Source organism: Hippoglossus hippoglossus, chromosome 7 (assembly GCF_009819705.1).
Source record: "Hippoglossus hippoglossus isolate fHipHip1 chromosome 7, fHipHip1.pri, whole genome shotgun sequence".
NCBI classification, from domain to species: domain Eukaryota; kingdom Metazoa; phylum Chordata; class Actinopteri; order Pleuronectiformes; family Pleuronectidae; genus Hippoglossus; species Hippoglossus hippoglossus.
In genome coordinates, this window is record NC_047157.1 from 2,664,248 (window position 1) to 2,685,747 (window position 21,500).

The following is a 21,500-nucleotide window of genomic DNA, read 5'->3' on the forward strand; positions in this document are numbered from 1 at the left end:
AGTGTTACACCACACTCATCACCTTGCACAAGTTTAATCTTCTTTGTAGATCTGCAGATGAGAGATTCAGAGGATCATGATGTCTAACCCTTCAAGGTTCATTCATACATCTCTGAGGCAGAGGATGTTATTGACCTGAATGTTATCAAGACACTGTTAATGTTACCCAAAGGTTTCTTAATGCTGCCTCGGCTTCACATTATTAACGCAGGTTGGCTTTTATTGTCAAGCATTCATTGGAAATATAATTTGTTACCACAGTTGGTACTCACAGCAGCTAAATGGTTAATTTGTAATATTGGTGGTCTTTGTCAGGGGCAAGATTTAAGATGTTAGCAATAAAAATATGCCAATAAACTTATTCTTCATTAAAAGTCACTACTTCATTGTAGTTCATACTTCTTCATATATTACATTATTATTACATATCATTTAGCTGATGCCTTTATCCAAAGCGACTTACAATAAGTAGAATACCCTCAAGCATCAATAACAGCCAACGTTCCTCATGATCCATGTTGATCAAGATACAGAGATAAAAATGTTTGGCAAAAAAGGGATATCGTCAACATTTTGAGACACCCCAAAATTTCACAATTCTGTTTTCAGGAGAGGCTGTCTTACTAAGAGGAGCCAAGCTTCTCCGGGCTTATCTAGTGTTTGTACCTTGGTCTTGGCACGTTAGGACTGCATATTGCAATGACCATGTGCATGTGTCTGCAGATAAACAAAGTCAGGACTCAGAAAAACAGTTACATAGCATTATCAGAGGTCTCTTCATGGAATTTTTAAAATTAGCCTATAGTGGTTCAAAATAGATATGACTATGTTTTTGGACTGTTTGTTTTTCACCAAGTGAAATGCGTAAGACAAAGTTAATCTCAGTAAACATTAAAAGAACCCTGGTTAGGACAGTTAGTTGTACAGTGATTGTTATAGCCACGTATCCAGGCTGTTGCCTGGGTTTAAACACACACACATTAGCAATGACTAGCTTATTATGCAACATCATCCAGTTAAGCTAAGAGGAATCACTAGTGTCAAAGTGCTCAATGGTTGATAAGTTATGGCTTCAGTACATTTAAATCAATCATTAATTTGGTACCAGGTCAGATTCAAAGTATTGATGAAATCATCCACATCTGCCCACCTCCATACTCATTACATTATTCTAACAAACTTTGAAACTTTATTTCATGTAAACATTCACATTTTCCAGTCACACCCATAATCATCCAATAGTCCAATCCAAACCCCCGACCACCAGCCCTGCGCATTCTGAACCATTATACGAATTGACTACCAAGCGAAGAGAGAAGCATCTGTTTACCTTCGAAGAGCGCGTTGTAAAGTACGCGGGTTGCCGCCACTCAGGAGCAGACACCTTGTCTCAGAAGTCGGAGTCATAATTCAAGTCGATTGTTTACTTTCCCGTGGAGTTTACCTGGAGCTACCGGCCTTAGTTGGATTGTTTGTGAATTTCATATTATTTGATGTAAAGCACTTTGTTACTTGTATGGAAATTTGCTATACAAATTAGGTTTGTCATGACTATGAACTTATTCTCTGGACTTTGCCTCCTGAATAAGGAGTGTATTGGTTTTGATTATAGATTCTTTGTTTGTTTTTGCCTGCGTTTTCCTTGTGTTTGGATTTATTTATAGTTCTGTTTTCTGTTTTATTTTGTAGTTTCTGTTCCTTGTGTTTCTACTTTACTTCCTGTCTTCTCTCCTGCCCCTGTGATTGTCTGCACCTGTTCCTCATGTGTTTCACCTGTGTCCAACTACCCCTGCCTCCCCTGTGTATATAAGCCTCTGTGCTTACCTTTGTCGGTTCGTTGTCGTACATGGTCGTCAATCCACCCGTAGTCATTTCTCCTCCATCACCCCTCACTTGTAAGTTACAAGTGTCTCCTAGTGTTCCCTAGTGTTTTTCTTTTGCTCTTCTATTGTTTTTGGAGAACTTTGGATCACCGTGGTTCCTTTCTGTTTATGGACCTTTTGGATTTTGTTTTGTTAAGAACCCTGCCTCATTAAAAGGACACTCTTTGTTAAACCTTTTTTCTCTGCATCTTGGGTCCTCCTGCTTCAACTAAACGTGACAAAAGTTATTATTATGTGTGCCTATGCATGCAATTTATACTGTATACTTATTATTTGACTTCTTCTTATTATTATTATTGGCGTAGTTAAAAGTTGATGCCGTATACTGACTATCGACAGTACTGTGATGGCCCTGTACACATTTCTTTCTGTTTCATTTCCTGATTTGTTGTTTTGTGAAGATCTGTGGAACCACCAACTATTTTTTGTTTGTCTTGATTTGAACTAGAATGAACTAAAATGTGTTGTGCTTGTAGGGGTGACTGTAATGGACTTGATAAATACACGGATTGAACTCTGGATGTTGAGACCGTTTGAGACGCACACACACACACACCTCACCTCTTACCCATTGTTTGGTTGTTTTTTATTCTGGGAGAATACACTCCCAAGCTTTCTCAACTCATCTGTGCTAATCACCCCCTGGTTCAGCTGAAGGTGCTCTGCTGAGCCATGTCCACAGCTATGACTATGATGCTTGCTGCAGATGTGCAGAAGGTTACATTACACCCCAAACGAGCTGTGCCTCAATTCGGGGGCTGCATCCTTCGGAGGCTGCATTTGAAGACCAATTGTGTCACACCGGCGCGACTAGACTATCTCAATTTGAAAGGCTCCTCCAAAAGCAGCCGACTAATGTGTCCTTCCTACCCCGGGCAACTGAGGCTCTACCAGAAAGCTGCAACCAGCATTACCACAGAACAAGCAAACCGCCAATTACAACCAGGAAAGTTTGTAACAGGCACTGCACATGTATCCACATATGTAGAAAACAAGAGGAATACAGTATCCATCAGATGATGAGCCTTTGAGACTCAGCAGCTTTGGTTGAAGTAGCTCAGAAAGACCTTTCTACAAGGAAAAAGGTAACAAACCTGTGGGAAAACTTAGCCTGGGTGTCCGCAGGAAAAAAGTTTGGACATAAAATCCCATGTTTGTGTTGATATGATAGGCACATTGTAAGCCAACGAAAACTCCACAACTCTTAATTACAGGTGAGTACACTCTAATGCAAACATAATATGAATACTATATTACAATTATGCTGATTGATCCCCTAAATTCTACACACTGGTCCTTATCACATGCAACTCCATGTTTCTTAACGTTTAATATCAGAAAGATTGGAAACCAATGTAAGAACAGCTTTAGGAGATGTTGGAAAGTGTCAATGCCATGATATGCATATGTTTGTGTTCATGTGCATTATTTCTTTTTTTTAAATACTGTAATCTATTCATGACATGTATCACTTTATTCTATAAAACCAATTTGGTTACATACAATCAGAACCTTCAAATAATGTTTTTTTGGGGGGGGCTTTTCAAATTGCCAAATGTCGTGTGGTGTAACAGTCCCAACAAATCTGCAGATTTTTATGATTTATGTCAATTTATTTCATGAGTGACACTTTTCAAATAATCCACATTTTTCAAATCCCAGTTTTAATAGCTGTTGAGTTAAAAAGGTTTGTCCAGCAATTTGCATTTCTTTAATGTGTCAAACATTTATTTAATAACAATGGAATTTAGTTTTGAAGTGATGAGTTAATAGTAGTAATATGAGAGGTAATAGAAACAGTCAGAAGTAGCCAGAGGAACCCAAGAAACATTTTTCACCAAGTGGCAAAATGTGTACATCTCTCTCAAATATTGATAAAAATTTAATTAGTGGCCAAAGTCAGGGTGAAGGCATTCAATCGGGTGTATTTTTTTAAATAATATTTTATTGTTTTTTTCACCTTTTATAACAAATAAAAGCTGGATACATTAAAGGAATCACAACTGCTTAGTTCCATTGCTGACATCATTATTTACTGTACAACTGTGGTGCTCAAAGGGATCTCACAGCCAGAGCATGTTAATTAAATGTTTGAAAGATTCCAGTTAATATGCATCTGTTTTAAAATCTTAATTTTGAATTTGGATATTTATGATTCTATTCTTCAGTGGATTTAGGCATGTTTCTAGTGTATTAAACTAAGACTTGACCAAAGCCTGTTCAGAAGAATCCATCCAAGATTTCCGAATCCATTAGTGCACCTAATTAATTAACTGCCTATTCCAGTTGCTGCACTGAATTTTCTATTAATGTCAAGTGTCCTGTTTCTGATAAATTTACCTCTTCTTTTTTTTTTTCAAGTTTGTTTTCCTCTAAAAACCTTCAATAGGTACTGATGACTAAAACACATGTCCATCTTTAAAATAAAAATGCAATTACTCAGCATATTTCTTATCAGTTGTCAGGTAGCATAACTCATAATCGTCAGGTGGTGCAAGGGATACAAAAAGATTCACAAATTGTGGGAAAATATAATACAAATATAACATAATACTAATCATTACAAATGTTTGACTACAGTAAAGTAATTAATTTAAGCAGTTTGAAAAGTCAGAATTGTAAAATTTACATCATTAGATATTTAATTTGTCATTGACCCAAAAAACACCTAGTCAGAAGTCTAGCTGCCTATTTCAAATGATGCGAGTTAGTGGAATGTGTTAATTATTGAATATGTGCTCGGGCCATAATGCAGAGTTAATGGCATTTAGTTGAAGCAAAAAGGGTTTATTGTGGTCACATGCAAAAACAAATGTAACAAAGCCAAACAAAAAAATTTCTCAAAAGTATTTGTTGATGCACTCGAGCAAATGACATCAGCACGTGGATCGCCATCTTTGACCTGAACTTGGGTTTCTGAGCAACTGTTGGATAAGAGAAGTCAAACACTATTTTACTCAATTTGAGAGGGACCATGTACAGTTAAAAATAAATTTCACCATTTGATGCACTGTACCAGATTATAGCTTTAAGCTTGTTCACATCTGCATCTTTTTACAGGTAAGAATAGAAATGCAACACAGTCAGTAACAACACAAAATTATACAAAGATGAACACAAAATATAATACAAGCACTAAAGCACATCAAAAGATGTTTGTAAAATGAATATAAATAAATAAAAGGAACAGAACTCATTGAGAACACTGCCAAGCACATTTCAACAGACTTTAAGTTGTCTTATACCGTTATATATCTTATACAGAGGATAACAGTGAGGATCGAATAGTCAAAGTCACTGAATTGAGATGAAACCATTCAAAATTTTATAAAGTAGGCACAAATTAGCAAATAATTAAAAACTCTCAAAGCCCCAGAAATTGTATTTCTCCAGAACCCCACAGTGATAAAACTGTAGTGGCTTTTTGTCCAGTGTTTAAGCTTTGTTTGTATAAGGACTCAAGAGATCTTATAAATCGATGTAATGTATCAATATTTACAAGTTGAAAAAAGTAAAAACACATTAACTTCACATGTCAAATCATACTAAGTTTAAAAGTGAAACATGCACTTTGATCACATATCCACGTATCCATGTTTAATATATGTAATCCCATAGGTTTCCTTTTCTCAGTATCTCTGTAGCACCATGGCAGTCTAACATGTAAATTCCTCTTCATGCACTGCAGCCCTGCTATAATATCATGTCTATGTAACAGGTGACGGACTGTTGTTGCTGACACAGTCTGATCATGACCTGCCTGAGGAAGAGTTGCTTTTCAGTTTTTTTTCTTCCATATCACACTAAGGCACGAGCATCACGCTCATCAAATATGCACTTGTCTAACACAATTTCCGAACCTGTAGACTTATTTCCCATGGATCTAAATACATGTGTCACATCAGTGGCTGTTCCTACTGAAACACCAGCCGAGTGAGCTTGATTTCTGATCTGTGCCAACAATTAAACCTCTTTTAAAGCCACTTAGATATTTTCAGTGCAAGACCAGAATCAACTGGGCCTGTTCAGTCTTTCTAAACAAGCCACAGAGCATGAGTGAATGTAAATGGTTACTGTACTCTGCCATGCAACCATGCAGAAGCATCTGCATTTGTTATGTGTGATGGAAATCTGGAAATACAAGAGGCTGGAAACACCAAAGTTATCTACGTGTATTTTAATAGGGGCTTTCTGCAGAAAGGATCAACACAGAGAGTCACAAGGATCTCAGAGTGAAGATGCAGGACACTCAAATGCAAGGATCTTATATAGGAGGACTAAGGCTGTCTCTCAGAACCAGTTCAGACTGGTTCTGTAGGCGCAGGTTAAGAGAGGAATCTAAACACAGACAACTGATTTACATATGTTTCCTTTGGAGATAAGCAGACATACATTCAGTTCTTTGGAGAGTAAATAAGTGATAAAAAGGGTCTGACAGTTTTCAGGTCAACACAGTTCAGACCATAAAACAGTTCAGGCTATAAAGTATTTGGACAGGTTGTATATGTATGTAGATACAGGTCATAAAACTTACTTTTCAACTACAACATAGGTTTCAACCATACTTAGTTAATTTTTCCAGTACATATGTTTCTCAAGTTATTTCCTTTAATTTCTAACCCTTCTGAACATCTCACACTGATTATGATAAACCTCAGGGTACAGCTGATCAGCTACTGATCAGAGTCATTTGATAATAAAACTAGAATTATCACCATGTGGATGTATGCATCTGCCAACCAGTGCAGTCAAAGTCTACATATGTTTTATTTCCAGATTCACGGGGTCAATGTGACCTTTGGCCACTGAAATCTAATCAGTTAATCTTTGAGTCCAGGTGACCTCTAGTCAAAATCTGAGGATATTCCCTAAAGGCAGACTTGAGATATCAAGATGCCAAAAACATGTTTTGTGAGGCCACCATGACCTTTAACCACCCAAATCTAATCAGATAATTTGTGAGTCTGAGAGAAGATTTGAGCGTTATTTGAAATGATTCTCTCTAGGTGTTCTTGAGATAACGTGTTCACAAGGCAAAAAAAGGTTTTGAGCTCAGAGTGACCTAAAAAGTCATCCTTAACTTTGAGTGAATATTTGTAAAAAAAAGAGTTCTTCAAGAAATCGTGTTCAGAAGAATGGGACAGACAAAGGGATAGAGGGAAAAACAACCATAGCAACATAATGCCTACAGTCACCAACACAGTGGGAAAGAAAGAAAATGTCTTACATTGTCCAAGGTGTGCACTTCACACCATCATGTGAAAAAAAGCCCATCAGACAGTCTTCACACACTGTATCAGTTCTGTCGGTTCCTTAGAGAAAGAAGGAAAAAAGTGGGATTATTACATTCATTAAAGAACCCAACATCCAGTAACAAAATCCAGAATTTATCTGACTGGGAAAAAATGTCAAACAAGACACTTTTTTATTACCAGGTTCTTTTATTCTCTGACCAGCAGCACAGTGTGTGTGTTTCTCTGCCATACTGCATCCTGTAACTTCAGCCAGACTTTTGCAGAAGAATCCATTTAACACATCACAAACTGTGTCAGTTTTGTTTGTACACTTCTGCCAGACAAAGAGACCATTATCTAAAAAAAAGATAAATGTTTGATGATCATTATGATTAAAATATACTGCCTTTATTTTACATTTAAATTACAGACCATACTGTTAATTTGTTAAATATTTGTTATGTGACTGACTGTACCTGCAACACAGGAAGAGCAGGAAAAACACTTCTTGAGACCATTGGGTTGATCCATATAAGTCCCATTGTCACAGGGTCTGCAGCGTGTGCCTGACAACGGTGTGCAGTCACTCTGAACAAAGGTGCCTGTTGAAGACAGCACAATGTTCATGCTTGTAACACAACAGGATCAGGATTAGTGGCTTAACCCGCTAACTTTGGCATAAACTCAGGTTTTGTTTTATCATCAAGCCACTTTCTTTTCATCTGGGTTAGGACAGAACTCCTGACAGTGTCAATACTTTTCCACAATTATTCCACTACTGCAGCTCATTACATATTATTTAGCTGACACTTTTATTCAAAGCGACCTACAATAGGCGCATTTAACCAATAAAGTACCCTGTTTAACTATGACAACTCTGGCAAATTATAATAGTGATAAATACTAATAATACAACTATATTTTTTGTATTTTCACGAACAATGTGGTGTGGTGATACAGGCAATTGAGGACACTTCAGGAAACATCAGTAACGATTAAGTGCCTTTTTGTGTCAGTATCATCTTCAGACAAAACCACTTAGTTGTGGGGCTAAATATAAATGTGAAAAAATCCCACCACGGGAATCGATGTGCTGTGGTCCACATAAAAACATCTAACGTAATGGCAATGGCGCTGCCCACTACGCCACTGATCAGGCCGAAGAGGAGCGTCACCTCTATGTTCCAATGACTGTGAAGCCTGTGAACCACTTACCATGTGCAGTTGTCACAACTTAACCGTAAACTCGGAATTATCGTTCATACTTCACACATTTGGACACCGCTGTGCCCCTTGTGCTTACCACACGTCCGACATCATAATAAACTTCTATATCCTGCGTAAAGACAAAGCAAAAGCCTCAAATATTTCCGCGTGCTTACTAGTGCGCGTTTCATGTGCTCGTTGATATCCTGGTTGGTGTGAAGCAAGAGTACAAACACGAGTAATGAGAGGCCTGTAAGAGCTTTTCGACACAAATGCACACCTGCACACTCATCTCCACTTTTATTATTTTGACATTTATATCAATCAATCAAGCTACCTTAAAAGCCTGTGGTACGTAGCCAGTTAAAAAAAGACATATTACACTATACATGTTTAAATGCACAATGGGTGTTATGGCTGTAGCCGTCCCTTGTCCGTGTGTCTGTGTTTCTGTATTCATTGGAGTCCCCAGATGCTCCTCCTTCTTCCTGGCCTGCGGTGGAGACAAAGACGGAGATTCTGATTGGAGCGGCATCCTCCCTAAGCATCCAATCAGCATGAAGCACTTTGGGCTGACTATAAATTATGCCCAGCTGTATGTCCTGTGTGAACAGCTCACCAAACTAGCTCTTCCATCAAATTTGTATTAAGAGATAATATTCCTGTTGTCTGAAAGTCAGACTAGCTATATTTATATTATGAGATAATATTCCTGTTGTCTGAGAGTCAGACTAGCTATATTTATATTATGAGATAATATTCCTGTTGTCTGAGAGTCAGACTAGCTATATTTATATTATGAGATAATATTCCTGTTGAATCGTTATTAGAGAATTTATGTCTTTTGTTTGAACTAGTTGTGTTGTTGTTTAATGAGTTTTGCCCTTGCATTTTGGTTTACAATAAAGTTTGTGTAGCTTTTTTTAAGAGTCCTTTTGTTATATTTGTTTTCTTATTTGAACTAGCCCCCTTGTGCTTGTTTTTCTGTTAAGCGTATGTTACTTGTATTGTCCTACAACCTCAAAACCAAGTTTAAACTAAATTAAACAACTGTTAATTTACCAAAAACACCTGGTTTTATGTTGCCACCTCATTCCTATCGAGCCGGGTCGTAACAGTGGGCAATAAAAGTGACCATCCACTGGTGGTTACCCAACACAGCTGCAGTGGAACCAGCTCTCACACAGTGTACAAGCAATCTGGAAGTAGAGAAAACAATCTGTATGGCAGTACCATAAGTAAGACATGCATCAACTGAAAATGCTTAAAATCTGCCTTACCCATTGCACATCTATGTCATACACACCACACACTCGACATAGGCTGGACAAATCATCTGTTCATTAAACAGTTATTTTCTTTTTTTCTAATAAATAGCTCTTGTTTTACAATAACTAATAAAAACAAATAAGAAACCAACCTGTTTCTTGGATCAGCCGTTGGCCTATCTGCATTCTCTGAGTTATGATTGCAGGCTTATTAAAAATGACGTCTATTTCCTCTTCAGTTAAAATCATGTCTGCTACCTGGAACAAGAAACAAGTGGAAAATACAGGGATGCGTAAACAGTTCAACCATTTATTTCTGAACTGGTTGATTCAAAGCACGTTCACTTACTTTAGACACAATAACACCACACGAGGTTGCATCCTCTTGAGGAGTGTGTGAAACTGTTTCACAGGAGCAGTGGGAGCAGTTGTGGCCTCGCTGCCTCATGAAAGCCCTGTGCAGCCTAGTAATAATTAATACCACGTTCAAAAATCTATGAACCCCCTCCACACCATGGCCCCCCTTACCTGGTCACTGCACTGCATTTTTTTAATGCGTCCTCATGTGCCCCAAAAGGATCCACATACACGGAGTGCCTCTGTTTAGGATACATCACCTGGACAAATTAGAAAAGGCAAACAGGGAATTATTCAAACAGGAGCTGTATATTGTGATTATAGCCACAGTTAGTGTCCAATGTTGGTGCTCGAAAGCAGCTCCAACCATGACGTCATAATCCAGGGGATCTACCTGCATTTATGCAATATAGAACACAGAAAATTAAACAGGTTTTCTCAGGAGCAATTTGCTCTAATATTAAGATGCAGAATAAATAAACATAGGACAAAGAAAAATAACATATAGGCCTACAAGTGAAGGAACATGAATAAAAAAATCCTCCCTGATATTCAGTGTATTCACATTTATCACCTTCCTCAGTCCTTTGTTCTTTCCTTGCCAAATGTCAGTCATTTGGAAGGACTCCAGTAGAAAGCCCCTGCCTTTGCCTGCCTCAGTGAAATGCCTCAGTGCAAGCACGAGGTATGCATTTATGATCTGTAATGAAATCAAATTTGAACCCACATGTCAATACAAATTTCAAATGCCAAAACCTTTGCTTACCTCACTTTCACAAGTTCATCTGGACAAAGGTGTTCCCAGAGGTTGTGTGTAAACACTTTGTAGGGACCTATCTTGCTCCACAACACCTCTGGCTTTTCCCCAGCCCAAATTATCTGTACCACTATGTAGAAGAAAATTGACATATTACTTGCATAAACATTAGCAAGATAATTTTACTCATAATTTGCTATTACCTGTTTGCAAAGTGTCTGAATAGACTGTGCGGGACACACACTGCTGGAGAGGCAGGTGACAGTGAGGCGGCTGGAGATGAGGCTGAGACGGAGATGGTAGATGGTAGATGTTGGATGGAGATTCGGTCAGCCATTTGTGGGGGATACACGGCGTGGGCTCAATATACCTGCTCAGCTGGTCGATGTTGACTTTATGAATTACTTTGCTTTTTGGTGTGACAATGTCCACACTTTTCCCTCCAATTTCACGATTCTGAATAATTTGAGAAATCAGTAAATGATAAAAGAAACCAATTGAATATGAAAGTGTGTTTAACTTACACCACCATGCACAGAGATTACTGACCAAATTTGATCAAGCTCACCCATTTCCGTATGTCCTTTTCCATCCCAGGCCAGTAGTACCGCAAGGAAATGGCGTCCACAGTTTTCTCCATCCCACAATGCCCTCCATGCTCACTCGCATGGAAATCCACAAACACGTCATTTGCCTCCTCTGATGAGGTAACAACTTTGGCGAGATACTCGCCCTGCTTCCTTCTACGGCATACGTAGTGAAGCTGCCCATCTGAGGGCCATGATGATATTAGTAACTCAACATCAGTGCCTTATTGTTTGGAAAGACAAGGCCTACTACTTACCCTTAAAGGTGTAATTTTCACATCTCCTCTTTATAAAATAAAACAGTCTTTTGAAGATAAACCAAAAGGATAGGCATTATGCCTCAGGAAGTCTTTTAAGTATATGTAGATATATAGGTGTATAGATATACAAGTGTCCCTGACTATACTGTTACTAATCTGAATATTAACCTATGCTAATTTATGCCTATCGATACTCAAATTTACCCTATATCTAATATATGCAATAGTCTATCCTATATCTACAATATTTTCTTCTCTTTTCTATACTACTCCTGCTCTAAATAATACAAATAATTTGAAAAATCCATATATGTAGGTTTTGCCACCACCAGGTGTGAATTGTTAGCATAAAAAGACATCAGATGGTGATTGAGTGTGTAACTTGCAAACTGAATTGCACAGGGACAAAAGACTAATTATTTAGGCAATTGGGACAAGCTGTGATCAATAAAATTAGCCAACACTCAGTTGCTCTTTACAGCACAGATGTATCACGCATGGATAAAATGTGCTTTTTTGTGATGTGCTAATATTTTAATTGGTTAACATTAGCTGGGGAGCCTTTAAAAACCACTGGGCCATGTACGCTTTAGTTATAATTTAATTATACAGTATTTTTATTGTGTTGGTATTTCCACCTGTTCCTGATGAGGAAAAGGAGAAATAAGAAACAGAGGACAGAAACAAATCTTCAAAGATATCTGTATGAGGTGTGGCTATTATTTTAGTGAACCATAGAGGTTACAGAATCTGGAAATAAATTGGTAGTCTCTAGAGTGACTTTGCCATGGCAGTTTGAAGTTAGTGAAGATTAGTGCGCAGGTTTCCATTTGTGTTGTGTCTACACACTAAATAAAACGCCTTAAACCAAACCAGCAAACCATGACACACGAAAAGCTCTTACAGGCTTCTCATTACTTGTGTTTGTATTCTTGCTTCACACAGCCAGGATATCAACGAGCACACGAAACGCGCACTAATAGTAAGCACGCGAAATATTTGTGGCTTTTGCTTTGTCTGTGCGCAGGATATAGCAGTTTATGATGATACAGACATTATACAGCTGACAGAGTAAAACACGCTTCATTCAAGGTGAAGCGCACCGAACACCTAATCGGCTCGGTGGCGTAATGACGTCGTCATCAGGCCAACAAATCAACAGTTGCCATGATCACCAGTTAAACTGGAACGCCGTGTTTGTGGTTTCAGAGAGCCGCTCGTGTTCCAGAATCTGGGCTGTTTCACTATGACGAGTTGAAGCTGCAGTGTCTCGTACCTTCGTGGCACATTGGGCAGCACTCTGCAGCCTGGGTTCGATACTCCTGTGTATCACAACAGGAGCCTGGGCCCGAGAACACAGCGACGAGGCCTGCTGAAGAAAACAAACAGCGGATGTACATGAAGGGAGTGGTCACACTGAGCCAACATTTGTTTCAGCGGCAAAACGAGTCGAGGGTCTCTGTGGCTCCTACCAAACACAAGTGACGTCCACAACATGTTCGCATACTGCGGTGAAGCTGGAAAGTTATTCACTGACTCTAAACAATGATTCTAAACTTCTTCTTCTTTTCATCTTTTCCGGCAAACGAGGCACTATTTACTGCACTATTTATTGCATTACTGCCTCCCACCGGTAGGGAAACGTCACTGCAGTTTATGCCCTCAGTTTATATCTTGCGATATAAATTTGTAGTTTTAAGGGAGTGCAAGACTTCCCTATCTCTCTCCGTCTTGTACATCTCATCACCAAGCAGTGTTTTTATGGAAAAGTTTTCAGTACCCAGATTGCCTATTGCTATAAATAGCTCCCTCCTTTCTTTGGCATGGAGTGGACAATATATACAAATATGTTGGACAGACTCCAGGACTCCACAGTTGTCACAGGCACCAACCCACTTGCTAGTCCACAATGTCCGAGCCTTAACCTTGTCAATTTGATATCGTCTTTTCAAGGCATGGTTGTTGCCTCCATCCTTCCATTTGGCACTTGAACATCTACTGTATTTCTGCCCAAACTTGCCTTTGCTGCCCTATCCGCCACGGCATTGCTCTCACTCCCAACAAGAGCTGGCACCCATAAAAAACCACGCTGCTTCCAATTTAGAGACCATCATTAAGATCTCCCCAACTATATTTGGCCTAGCTCTATTTCTCTCTCCCCCCACCAATGCCACTAGGGCAGATAGTGAATCTGCTCACAGGACAACTTTATCCCAGCCTCCATCTTCCACCACCACAGCCCCACAATAAAGCAATTAACTCTGCAGTGAAAAATGAAATCCCATCTGGTAGTCTTCTACTCTGACAGATTTGAACATGGGGGATGTATGAACCAAACCCCACTCTATTGCTTTCTGGATCCCTTGAACCATCACTGAAAATATTAATATAATTACTCCATCTGTTCTTAAGATAACTGTCTACATGTGCTGCCAGATCTCCTATTTCACCTTTCTGCAATAATTCTTCAATTGACAGATCCACATCAGCTTCTGCCCACAGCCATGGAGGGACAGGTGGCCAGCGTACAGAGGGCACCTACTCTGATTCCACTAAATCCATATTTTCTTATAGAACTGGTATAATTACCCTTATTAATCCTGCTACTACCTTCTCTACACTCCCAGCATTCGGTTCGCCATACGCCAGGCATCCATAATCAAAATTTGTTCTGATCATAGCCCTATAGATCATCATCATTAAATTCCTGGCTGCCTCCATTTTTGCCCTACCTGGTCTAAATTCACTTTGATAGGCAGAAAAGAATCCCCTCTGCTCTAATCTATACACAAGCCGAACAGTTACCATTCTTTCCATTATTTTACAGATTACCACTGTAAGGGCAATTGGCCTATATGATTCAGGATTGTCACCTTCTTTGCCAGGTTTCAAGATTGGCACAACCTCTGCATGTTTCCACTCTCCTGGGATTGACCCTTGTTCCCACACTTTTTATCAGAGACAACATCTCTTCTAATGCTATAAGACTTCCATGGTTTTGAAAACCTGATATCCAAGCCCATTTCTCTCAGGGGTGGTGCTGCGCCCTCGCCTTATTGCACGTTGCAGCTCTTGTATAGAAAAGAATACATTTATCCCATCACTATTATCATTGTTTACTTCTAGTTTGTGTCCCTCATGCTCTAGCATTGTTCCTCTCCTCAGAGTCCCCTCTCTACCCACATTACTGGTACTATGTCTTTTCTGAAAAGTTCTGACCAATAGGTCAGATTTCTCCCTATTATTCATGACTTATTGATCTCCTTCCTTAAAAACAGGAATAGGCCACCCCCTATTATTCCCAGCCATTCTGTCGATAATACTCCAATCTTGTTTAACAGTTGTGTAAGTGCTCATAGAGCAGCAGAAATTATGGAAACTTTCTTTCTTAGCCCTTTTTATTACTCTCCTGGCCTCTGCTCGAAGCCTCTTGTTTTCAATAACATGTCTCTCAACTGGACTCTTTCTCAGCTGCCTATATACAGTATGCTCTGTTTCGAGCCTGCACTGCCTCATTACAAGCCCTATTCCACCATGGCACTATCTTCCTCTCTTTTCTATTTGCTTTCATTTGAATTTACTTTTCAGCCACTCTTCTTATAACATGACTTATAGACTAACTCCACTCTTCCACACTACTTTCACTTAACATCTCCCAAATCGAATGAGATTTGCTCTTTTTTAGATTAGATTAGATTCAACTTTATTGTCATTGCACAGAGTACAAGTACTGAGACAACGAACCAGAAGTGCAAAAAAAGCAGTAAAAGTGCAGAGTATGTGCATATGTAAACTGGAATATGTAAATAAATAAGATATGTACAGTAAGAAATAGATATGGAATATGAACAGTATTGATACAAGACTAGCAGCAATAGAAGTAGGTAGTGTAGATATGATAAGTGTATATAAAGTGCAGGTGTAAGTATAAGTGGTGGTAGTAAGTGAGATAAAAATGAGAAATGAAGTGAATGAGGTAGTAGTAATATTATATACAGAGTAAGTTAAAAGGTATGGTATGATATAATTACGATGAATACACTATGAGCAAGATAAGTATATAAATAGATATAAATATGAATACACTATAGGTGGGATAATACAGTAGTAAAAAAATAACAGTCTAGTGCAAATGTTCAGTGGCTGGAGGAGGGTGTGTGGCAGTCCAAGCCAGGGTGGAGGGGGGAAGTACAGTCACTGGAGGAGGTGTGTGTGTGTGTGTGTGTGTGTGTGTGGGGGGGGGGGGGGGGGGGGGGGGGGGTTCAGCAGGGTGACAGTCGCAGGGAAGAAGCTGTTCCTGAACCTGCTGGTCCGGGAACGGAGGACCCTGTAGCGCCCACCAGAGGGGAGGAGGGCAAACAGTCTGTGGCTGGGGTGTGAGCTGTCCTTGACGATGCTGTGCGCCCTCTTTGAACATGTCCCAGTTAGCCTTCTCCAAATGGGAAAATGATCACTCCCCATTGTGTACCCATCCATAACGTCCCATTCCCCACATCTAGCTAATTCAGCTGAGGCAAAAGTTAAATCTTTGCATGATACACTACCATTTACATGAAACCTTGTCAGCCTTCCATCATTCAGCATGACAAGTAAATGCTTATCTAAGAAATCTTCTAAAAATGAACCATTCATGTCTTTACTTTTGCTGCCCCATAAAGGATTATGGGCATTAAAATCTCCTGACTTCACCACTAGGGACCGCACCGGAGCCACTATTTCGTAAAATTTTTCCATATCCAAATGGAGACAAGGGTTGTAATAATGTATTACTGAAAATCTTCCTGTTGAGCTCCATACTTCTATCACAACACACTCAAGCTCTGATAGCACATCCACCTCCTGTATTGAATTCCTTCCCTTACAAATACTGCACATCCTCCCCCCCGAAGTATTACGGTCTTTGCGCAGACAAGCATATCCCGGTAATACAAAATTAAGAGTGGGTTTCAGCCACGTCTCTCGTATACATATTAACCCTGGTTTTTCTTTAAAAGGCATCTACAAATCTTTTAAACTCTTGCCCATTGGCCACCAGACTCCTGGCATTCCACTGGAGGACATGAAACATAATCAGTCTAAGTATTATCATCATCCTCTGCTCGGCCTCCACTAGTTTTTACCTATCCGTCTCTAGAAAACATATGTTTGTAAAGTGTAGATGGCTCAAACCCCCCTTAGGACCCTCTCAACAGTTTCCACCACACTTCTAACCACATATGAATTATTTTTGGTCTGCTTCATGTCACAATACCTCAACAATAAAGGCCAGGAAATGTAACCATTATTACCATTGAATCTTCTGTTACACGTGTTACTGGAGGGGAGCCTTGCCCTTTATTCCTCCTCATTTCCTCCGCTTCACCACATTTATTAACTTTAACAGCCTCAGCATATGAAGTCCCTTTATTCATCTCTCTGTACAGCTGCACCCTCATTGAACTCACGACTCCCAGCAATAGGTGCACCACAACTACCATTACATTACATTTCATTTAGCTGACGCTTTTATCCAAAGCGACTTACAATAAGTCCATTCAACCATGAGGGAATTCAACCCAGAACAAACAACGGCCACACTTGAGATTTTGTTCACTCAACCCTATTCGGCTTGCCAGGGCATTGCGGGAAGAACTGGGTGAGATTCTGAATGCAAGGATTCTTGCAGATGGGAAACTACTCGTGATTTGCAAGTCTGCTACTCAGTTGGCCAAGGCTGTTTCACTGGAAGTGATAGGGATGAGGCGAGTGGAAGGATTTGGTATGAAAGGTGTGATTTATGGGGTCTCACTTGAAATAGCTGGTCAGGGGCGTAGATGGTGCAGAGATCACTGAAGCAAGTCGGTTAAAAGTTTTTCATGACAGAGCTAAGCGTGACTCAACAGTAGTGGTGTTATTAACCTTTAAGGAAACACATCCCAGAACGAGGGTTTCTGGGATGTTGGTCCTTTTTAAAGTTCATCCATATAGGAAGCTGCCCCTACGATGTTTCTAATGCCAGGGGTACAGACATGTTGCAGCTGCATGTCGAGGAGTTAGAAAATGTGGTAAATGTGGGGGTGAACATGAGATCTTTCATTGTATAGAAAGGGTCCTTCCTTCAATCTAAAGATCACTTTACATTCTTCTGACTGGCTGCTACTATCCATTCTCATTGCTTTTGCCGTTGATCTTTCTCTCCTTCTGACTCCTGTGATGAATTTACTTTAGTTCTCTCGTGCTCTCGACAGGGTGTGTTCTCAAAACTCCTTCAACTCCGCTGCGTGTGCTGCGTTCACCGACACCTTCCACGGGACGGCTCGTCAGCACAATCGCAGCCTCTGATTCAGACTCAATAACAAATAAACAAAACGACATCAAAACTCAAACGAAACCTTCTTCTTTTAGGTTTTACTGGCGGGATGTTTTATAAATACATTATCTATTCTTTAAAAAAGCGTATATTCTCTCAATTATAATTGACTTCTAAGATAATCAAATAGTATTCGATAACACTTGCTTATTCAGTTATTTTGCAGGGTATCTCTCAAAGCAAACTGTACTTTAAACTTGCCAAGGTTTATGAGTAGCTGCCTTCTTTCTTGCTCATATTTTGGACAGTGTACTATAAAATGAACTGTTTCCTCTTGCCCACAATAATGACATTTTTCTGTATCATGTCTTCCTGCAGTGTTTAGTCCTGTGTGTCCAAATGTGAGTCTCTTGATATTATTGTTTCTTCGACCTGTTTCTTCCTGCCCATCTCATTTCTCCCACTTTCCTTTGAATTTGGTAAAACTATCGTCCTTTCCTGTCTTGCTCCCATTGCGTCTGCCACCTTTCCTTCAACCTCTGTTTAATGATGCTCTTAGTCTCTGCTTTACTGAAGCTGACTGACGCATCAGTGCAGCTATTCTCCACAGCCTCCTTTGCAAGTTTATCTGACATTTTATTTCCCTTAACACCAATATGTGCCAGCTCCATAAAATACTATGGAGTTTAAATTCCATCATTTGAATTTAGTATAAGTATTTGTCTGAATGATTGTTGTGTATCCTGGATAATGCTGAACTTGAATCTGAACAAATAATTGCTCTTAATGGTCGTGTGTCCTCTATCCACTGTAGTGTTAACATTATTGCAATAATTTATCCTGTATACCGAGCCCCTCACTGATCTTTTTCCCTATTTTAATATGAAATTCTGGAATTATAATTGCTACTCCCACCTTATTGAATAGATTCTTTGATGCATCTGTATAAACCTGGATATAACTGCTGTTACTGTCAATATGTGCCTGTTTTGTATCCAAATTGAAAATAGCCTCTCCATCATTGTTTTTATTTTTTTATAATGTGAAATCTACATTAGCATCAGGTAGTATCCAAGGTGCTATTGCTGCTAATGGTACTGTTGGACTGAAGTCTAATTCTGCTATGTTAAGTTCTGTTGCTCTTTGTGCTACTGTCCATCCAAAGCTTTTTTTATCTTTCTCCTTTTTCCCAACAAGGTTTTAAAGTTTCCTGTGTTGGATGTTCTTTACTGGGTCCCTGTACATTTTCCTTTAGTCCTTCTCATATCTAGAGGCATTTCTCCCATCTCTACCTGTAATGCTGCTGGTCGGGTTGGTTTATAAGCACCTGTACATAATCTCATTGCTTGGTATTGAATTCTATCAAATATTTGGAGAGATGTGCTTGCTGCTGATCCATATACCATACAACCACGATCTAATGATGATCTAATTCAGTGGTTCTCAAATGGGGGTACGTGTACCCCTGGGGGTACGTGAAGGTACTCCAGAGGGTACGTGAGATTTCTTTTTAATATATTTAAAATTAGCATCCATTCAAAAATCCTTTAAAACATAGTTATTTAACAAATATTCAATAAAGTATAAGTGTTTACTTTGGCACAGCGCTGTGTATTATCTTTTTTTCAACCAAAAATACTTTGCGCTGGTTAGGGGGTACTTGGCTGAAAAAATATTTCACAGGGGGTACATCACTGAAAAAAGGTTGAGAACCACTGATCTAATTAATCCACTGTATATGGCCTTCAAAGCTGTTTTACCCGCCCCCGTACACTAAGCAGCTCATTATATTTAGAACATTGTAAAGAACATTGTTTTTGTCTTCCAAACTATTTTCTTCCAAGCTTCTCTTACTATTTGGACTCCACAACAAACTTCCCTCACCTCACCTGTTCTCTCCCTTTACTCGTCCTCCTCTCGCATCAATATACATATACATGGGCTCCTCCTGGTCGGACTTCAACCTTCTCTTTGTAAAAAATATGCCTTGGCAGACTAACTTCACACATATAAATCCTCTCCTCCTGGTTTTTTTAACCACTCAATAGAAAAAAAACACATTTGCATTTAACCACACTGCATCTTGTTTGCTGTATATCTAACCGAGGCCACCTGGTACATACAGCCACGTCTTCTAATGCACATGTAAGGCAGGAGGTGTATCCATATTAAAATGTTCATAACCCAGTCAATTTTCAACCAATTTTCAAGCCGTATGGTTTGTTACAAATGTCAGATGTGTAATGATCTTACAGAATGCTAGGTAATGAAAGGTTACCTTTCAGACAAAAATATTTCTATAATATTGGATTTTTTCCCCCTAAATAATAGGTTCTACGTGCATACTTTTTTCTGACTACATATTAAATGGCTACCATGGTGATATTTCCAGTATACACTGTGTGCACAATTATTAGGCAAGTTGTATTTTTGAGGATTCATTTTAACTACAGTGCTCTCGGTCAATCCAAAATGTTAATAAACCTCAAATCTCAATATTTAAGAAAGTAAAAGTGAGGTTTGGGCTTTCTTAGGAGAATATCTATGTGTGCACAATTATTGGGCAACTATTAGTGTGCAGAATTATTATGCAACTAAATGAAAAACGAAAATTTTCCCATCTCACTTGTTGGTTTTCATCTGTTAAAGTGAGAATAATAAACAAACAACTCAAAATTTACAAATAAACATTTCTGACATTTAAAAAAAAAAATCAGTGACCAATATAGCCACCCTTCTTTTCAATAACAGTAATAAGCCTTCCATTCATGGATTCTGTCAGTTTCTTGATCTGTTGACGATCAACTTTTTCTGCAGCAGCAACCACAGCCTCCCAGACACTGTTCAGAGAGGTGTACTGTTTTCCTTCACCGTAAATCTCCCGTTTAGGAAGGGCCCACAAGTTCTCAATAGGGTTTAGGTCAGGTGAGGAAGGGGGCCATGTCATTATTCTTTCATCTTTAAGGCCTTTACTGGCTAGCCACGCAGTGGAGTACTTTGATGCATGCGATGGAGCATTGTCCTGCATAACAATCATGGTCTTCTTGAAAGATGCAGACTTTTTCCTGTACCACTGCTTGAAGAAAGTGTCTTCTAAAAACTGGCAGTAGGTTTGGGAATTGATTTTGAGTCCATCTTCAACCTGAAAAAGGTCCAACATAGACTGTAAAACAAGTGAAGAGTAAGAGTAGCGATTTACACTGAGAACCAGAACTAAACAGCAGTGAATCAGAATGTCTCTTAAGAATATGGAGGTTTATGAGTACAAACGTTTTGTAATTTTTTTTAATCGATCCAGTAATTGCTTCAAAAACAGCGTAAATGCGATGTCTGCTCCGGAGGCAGAAGTGCTCATTGCCACAGGCAGCAGCGCTCGCTGCTCGCTTTGTGACGTGTTTGACGTCAAACGAGTCACAAAGCGAGGGACTCTGCAGAGGAGAGCCCAGGCAGATAAACAGTGGGCTGATGTCTGAGTTTTTGGTCTTTATGTTTCTAGTTTATTATAGAAAGACCTTAAAATAGGGTTTATCATCCAAAAACCTTCACCAATGATTTAAACATAGAGAAATATTGTCGTTATGTATGCGTTATTATGCTATGATTTTACTGGTCTGGCCCACTTGATATCAAAGTGGGCAGTATGTGGCCCCTTAACTAAA

The 21,500-nt window shown here is 39.2% G+C and overlaps 1 protein-coding gene and 1 long non-coding RNA gene across 3 annotated transcripts; both read right to left on the reverse strand.

Annotated features, from left to right (window-relative positions):
• Positions 1-4,480: 4,480 nt before the first annotated feature.
• LOC117765169 (tumor necrosis factor receptor superfamily member 14-like) lies at positions 4,481-13,129 on the reverse strand. 2 transcript variants are annotated; one of them, XM_034591515.1, is made up of 6 exons: positions 13,025-13,101; positions 12,829-12,921; positions 7,594-7,719; positions 7,316-7,474; positions 7,111-7,195; positions 4,481-4,807 (listed from the first exon to the last, which is right to left on the reverse strand). In XM_034591515.1, exons 1-6 carry the CDS (start codon positions 13,047-13,049, stop codon positions 4,651-4,653), a joined length of 645 nt encoding a protein of 214 aa, XP_034447406.1. In that variant the 5' UTR covers positions 13,050-13,101; the 3' UTR covers positions 4,481-4,650. The 2 variants fall into 2 exon arrangements, with proteins under 2 accessions (XP_034447406.1, XP_034447405.1); XM_034591514.1 differs by having other exon boundaries at positions 4,482-4,807; positions 12,829-12,924; positions 13,025-13,129.
• On the reverse strand, positions 10,023-10,687 carry LOC117765197. The gene is made up of 3 exons (XR_004614526.1): positions 10,523-10,687; positions 10,120-10,208; positions 10,023-10,046 (listed from the first exon to the last, which is right to left on the reverse strand). It is a non-coding gene; the product is annotated as an uncharacterized LOC117765197 (long non-coding RNA).
• Positions 13,130-21,500: the final 8,371 nt, after the last annotated feature.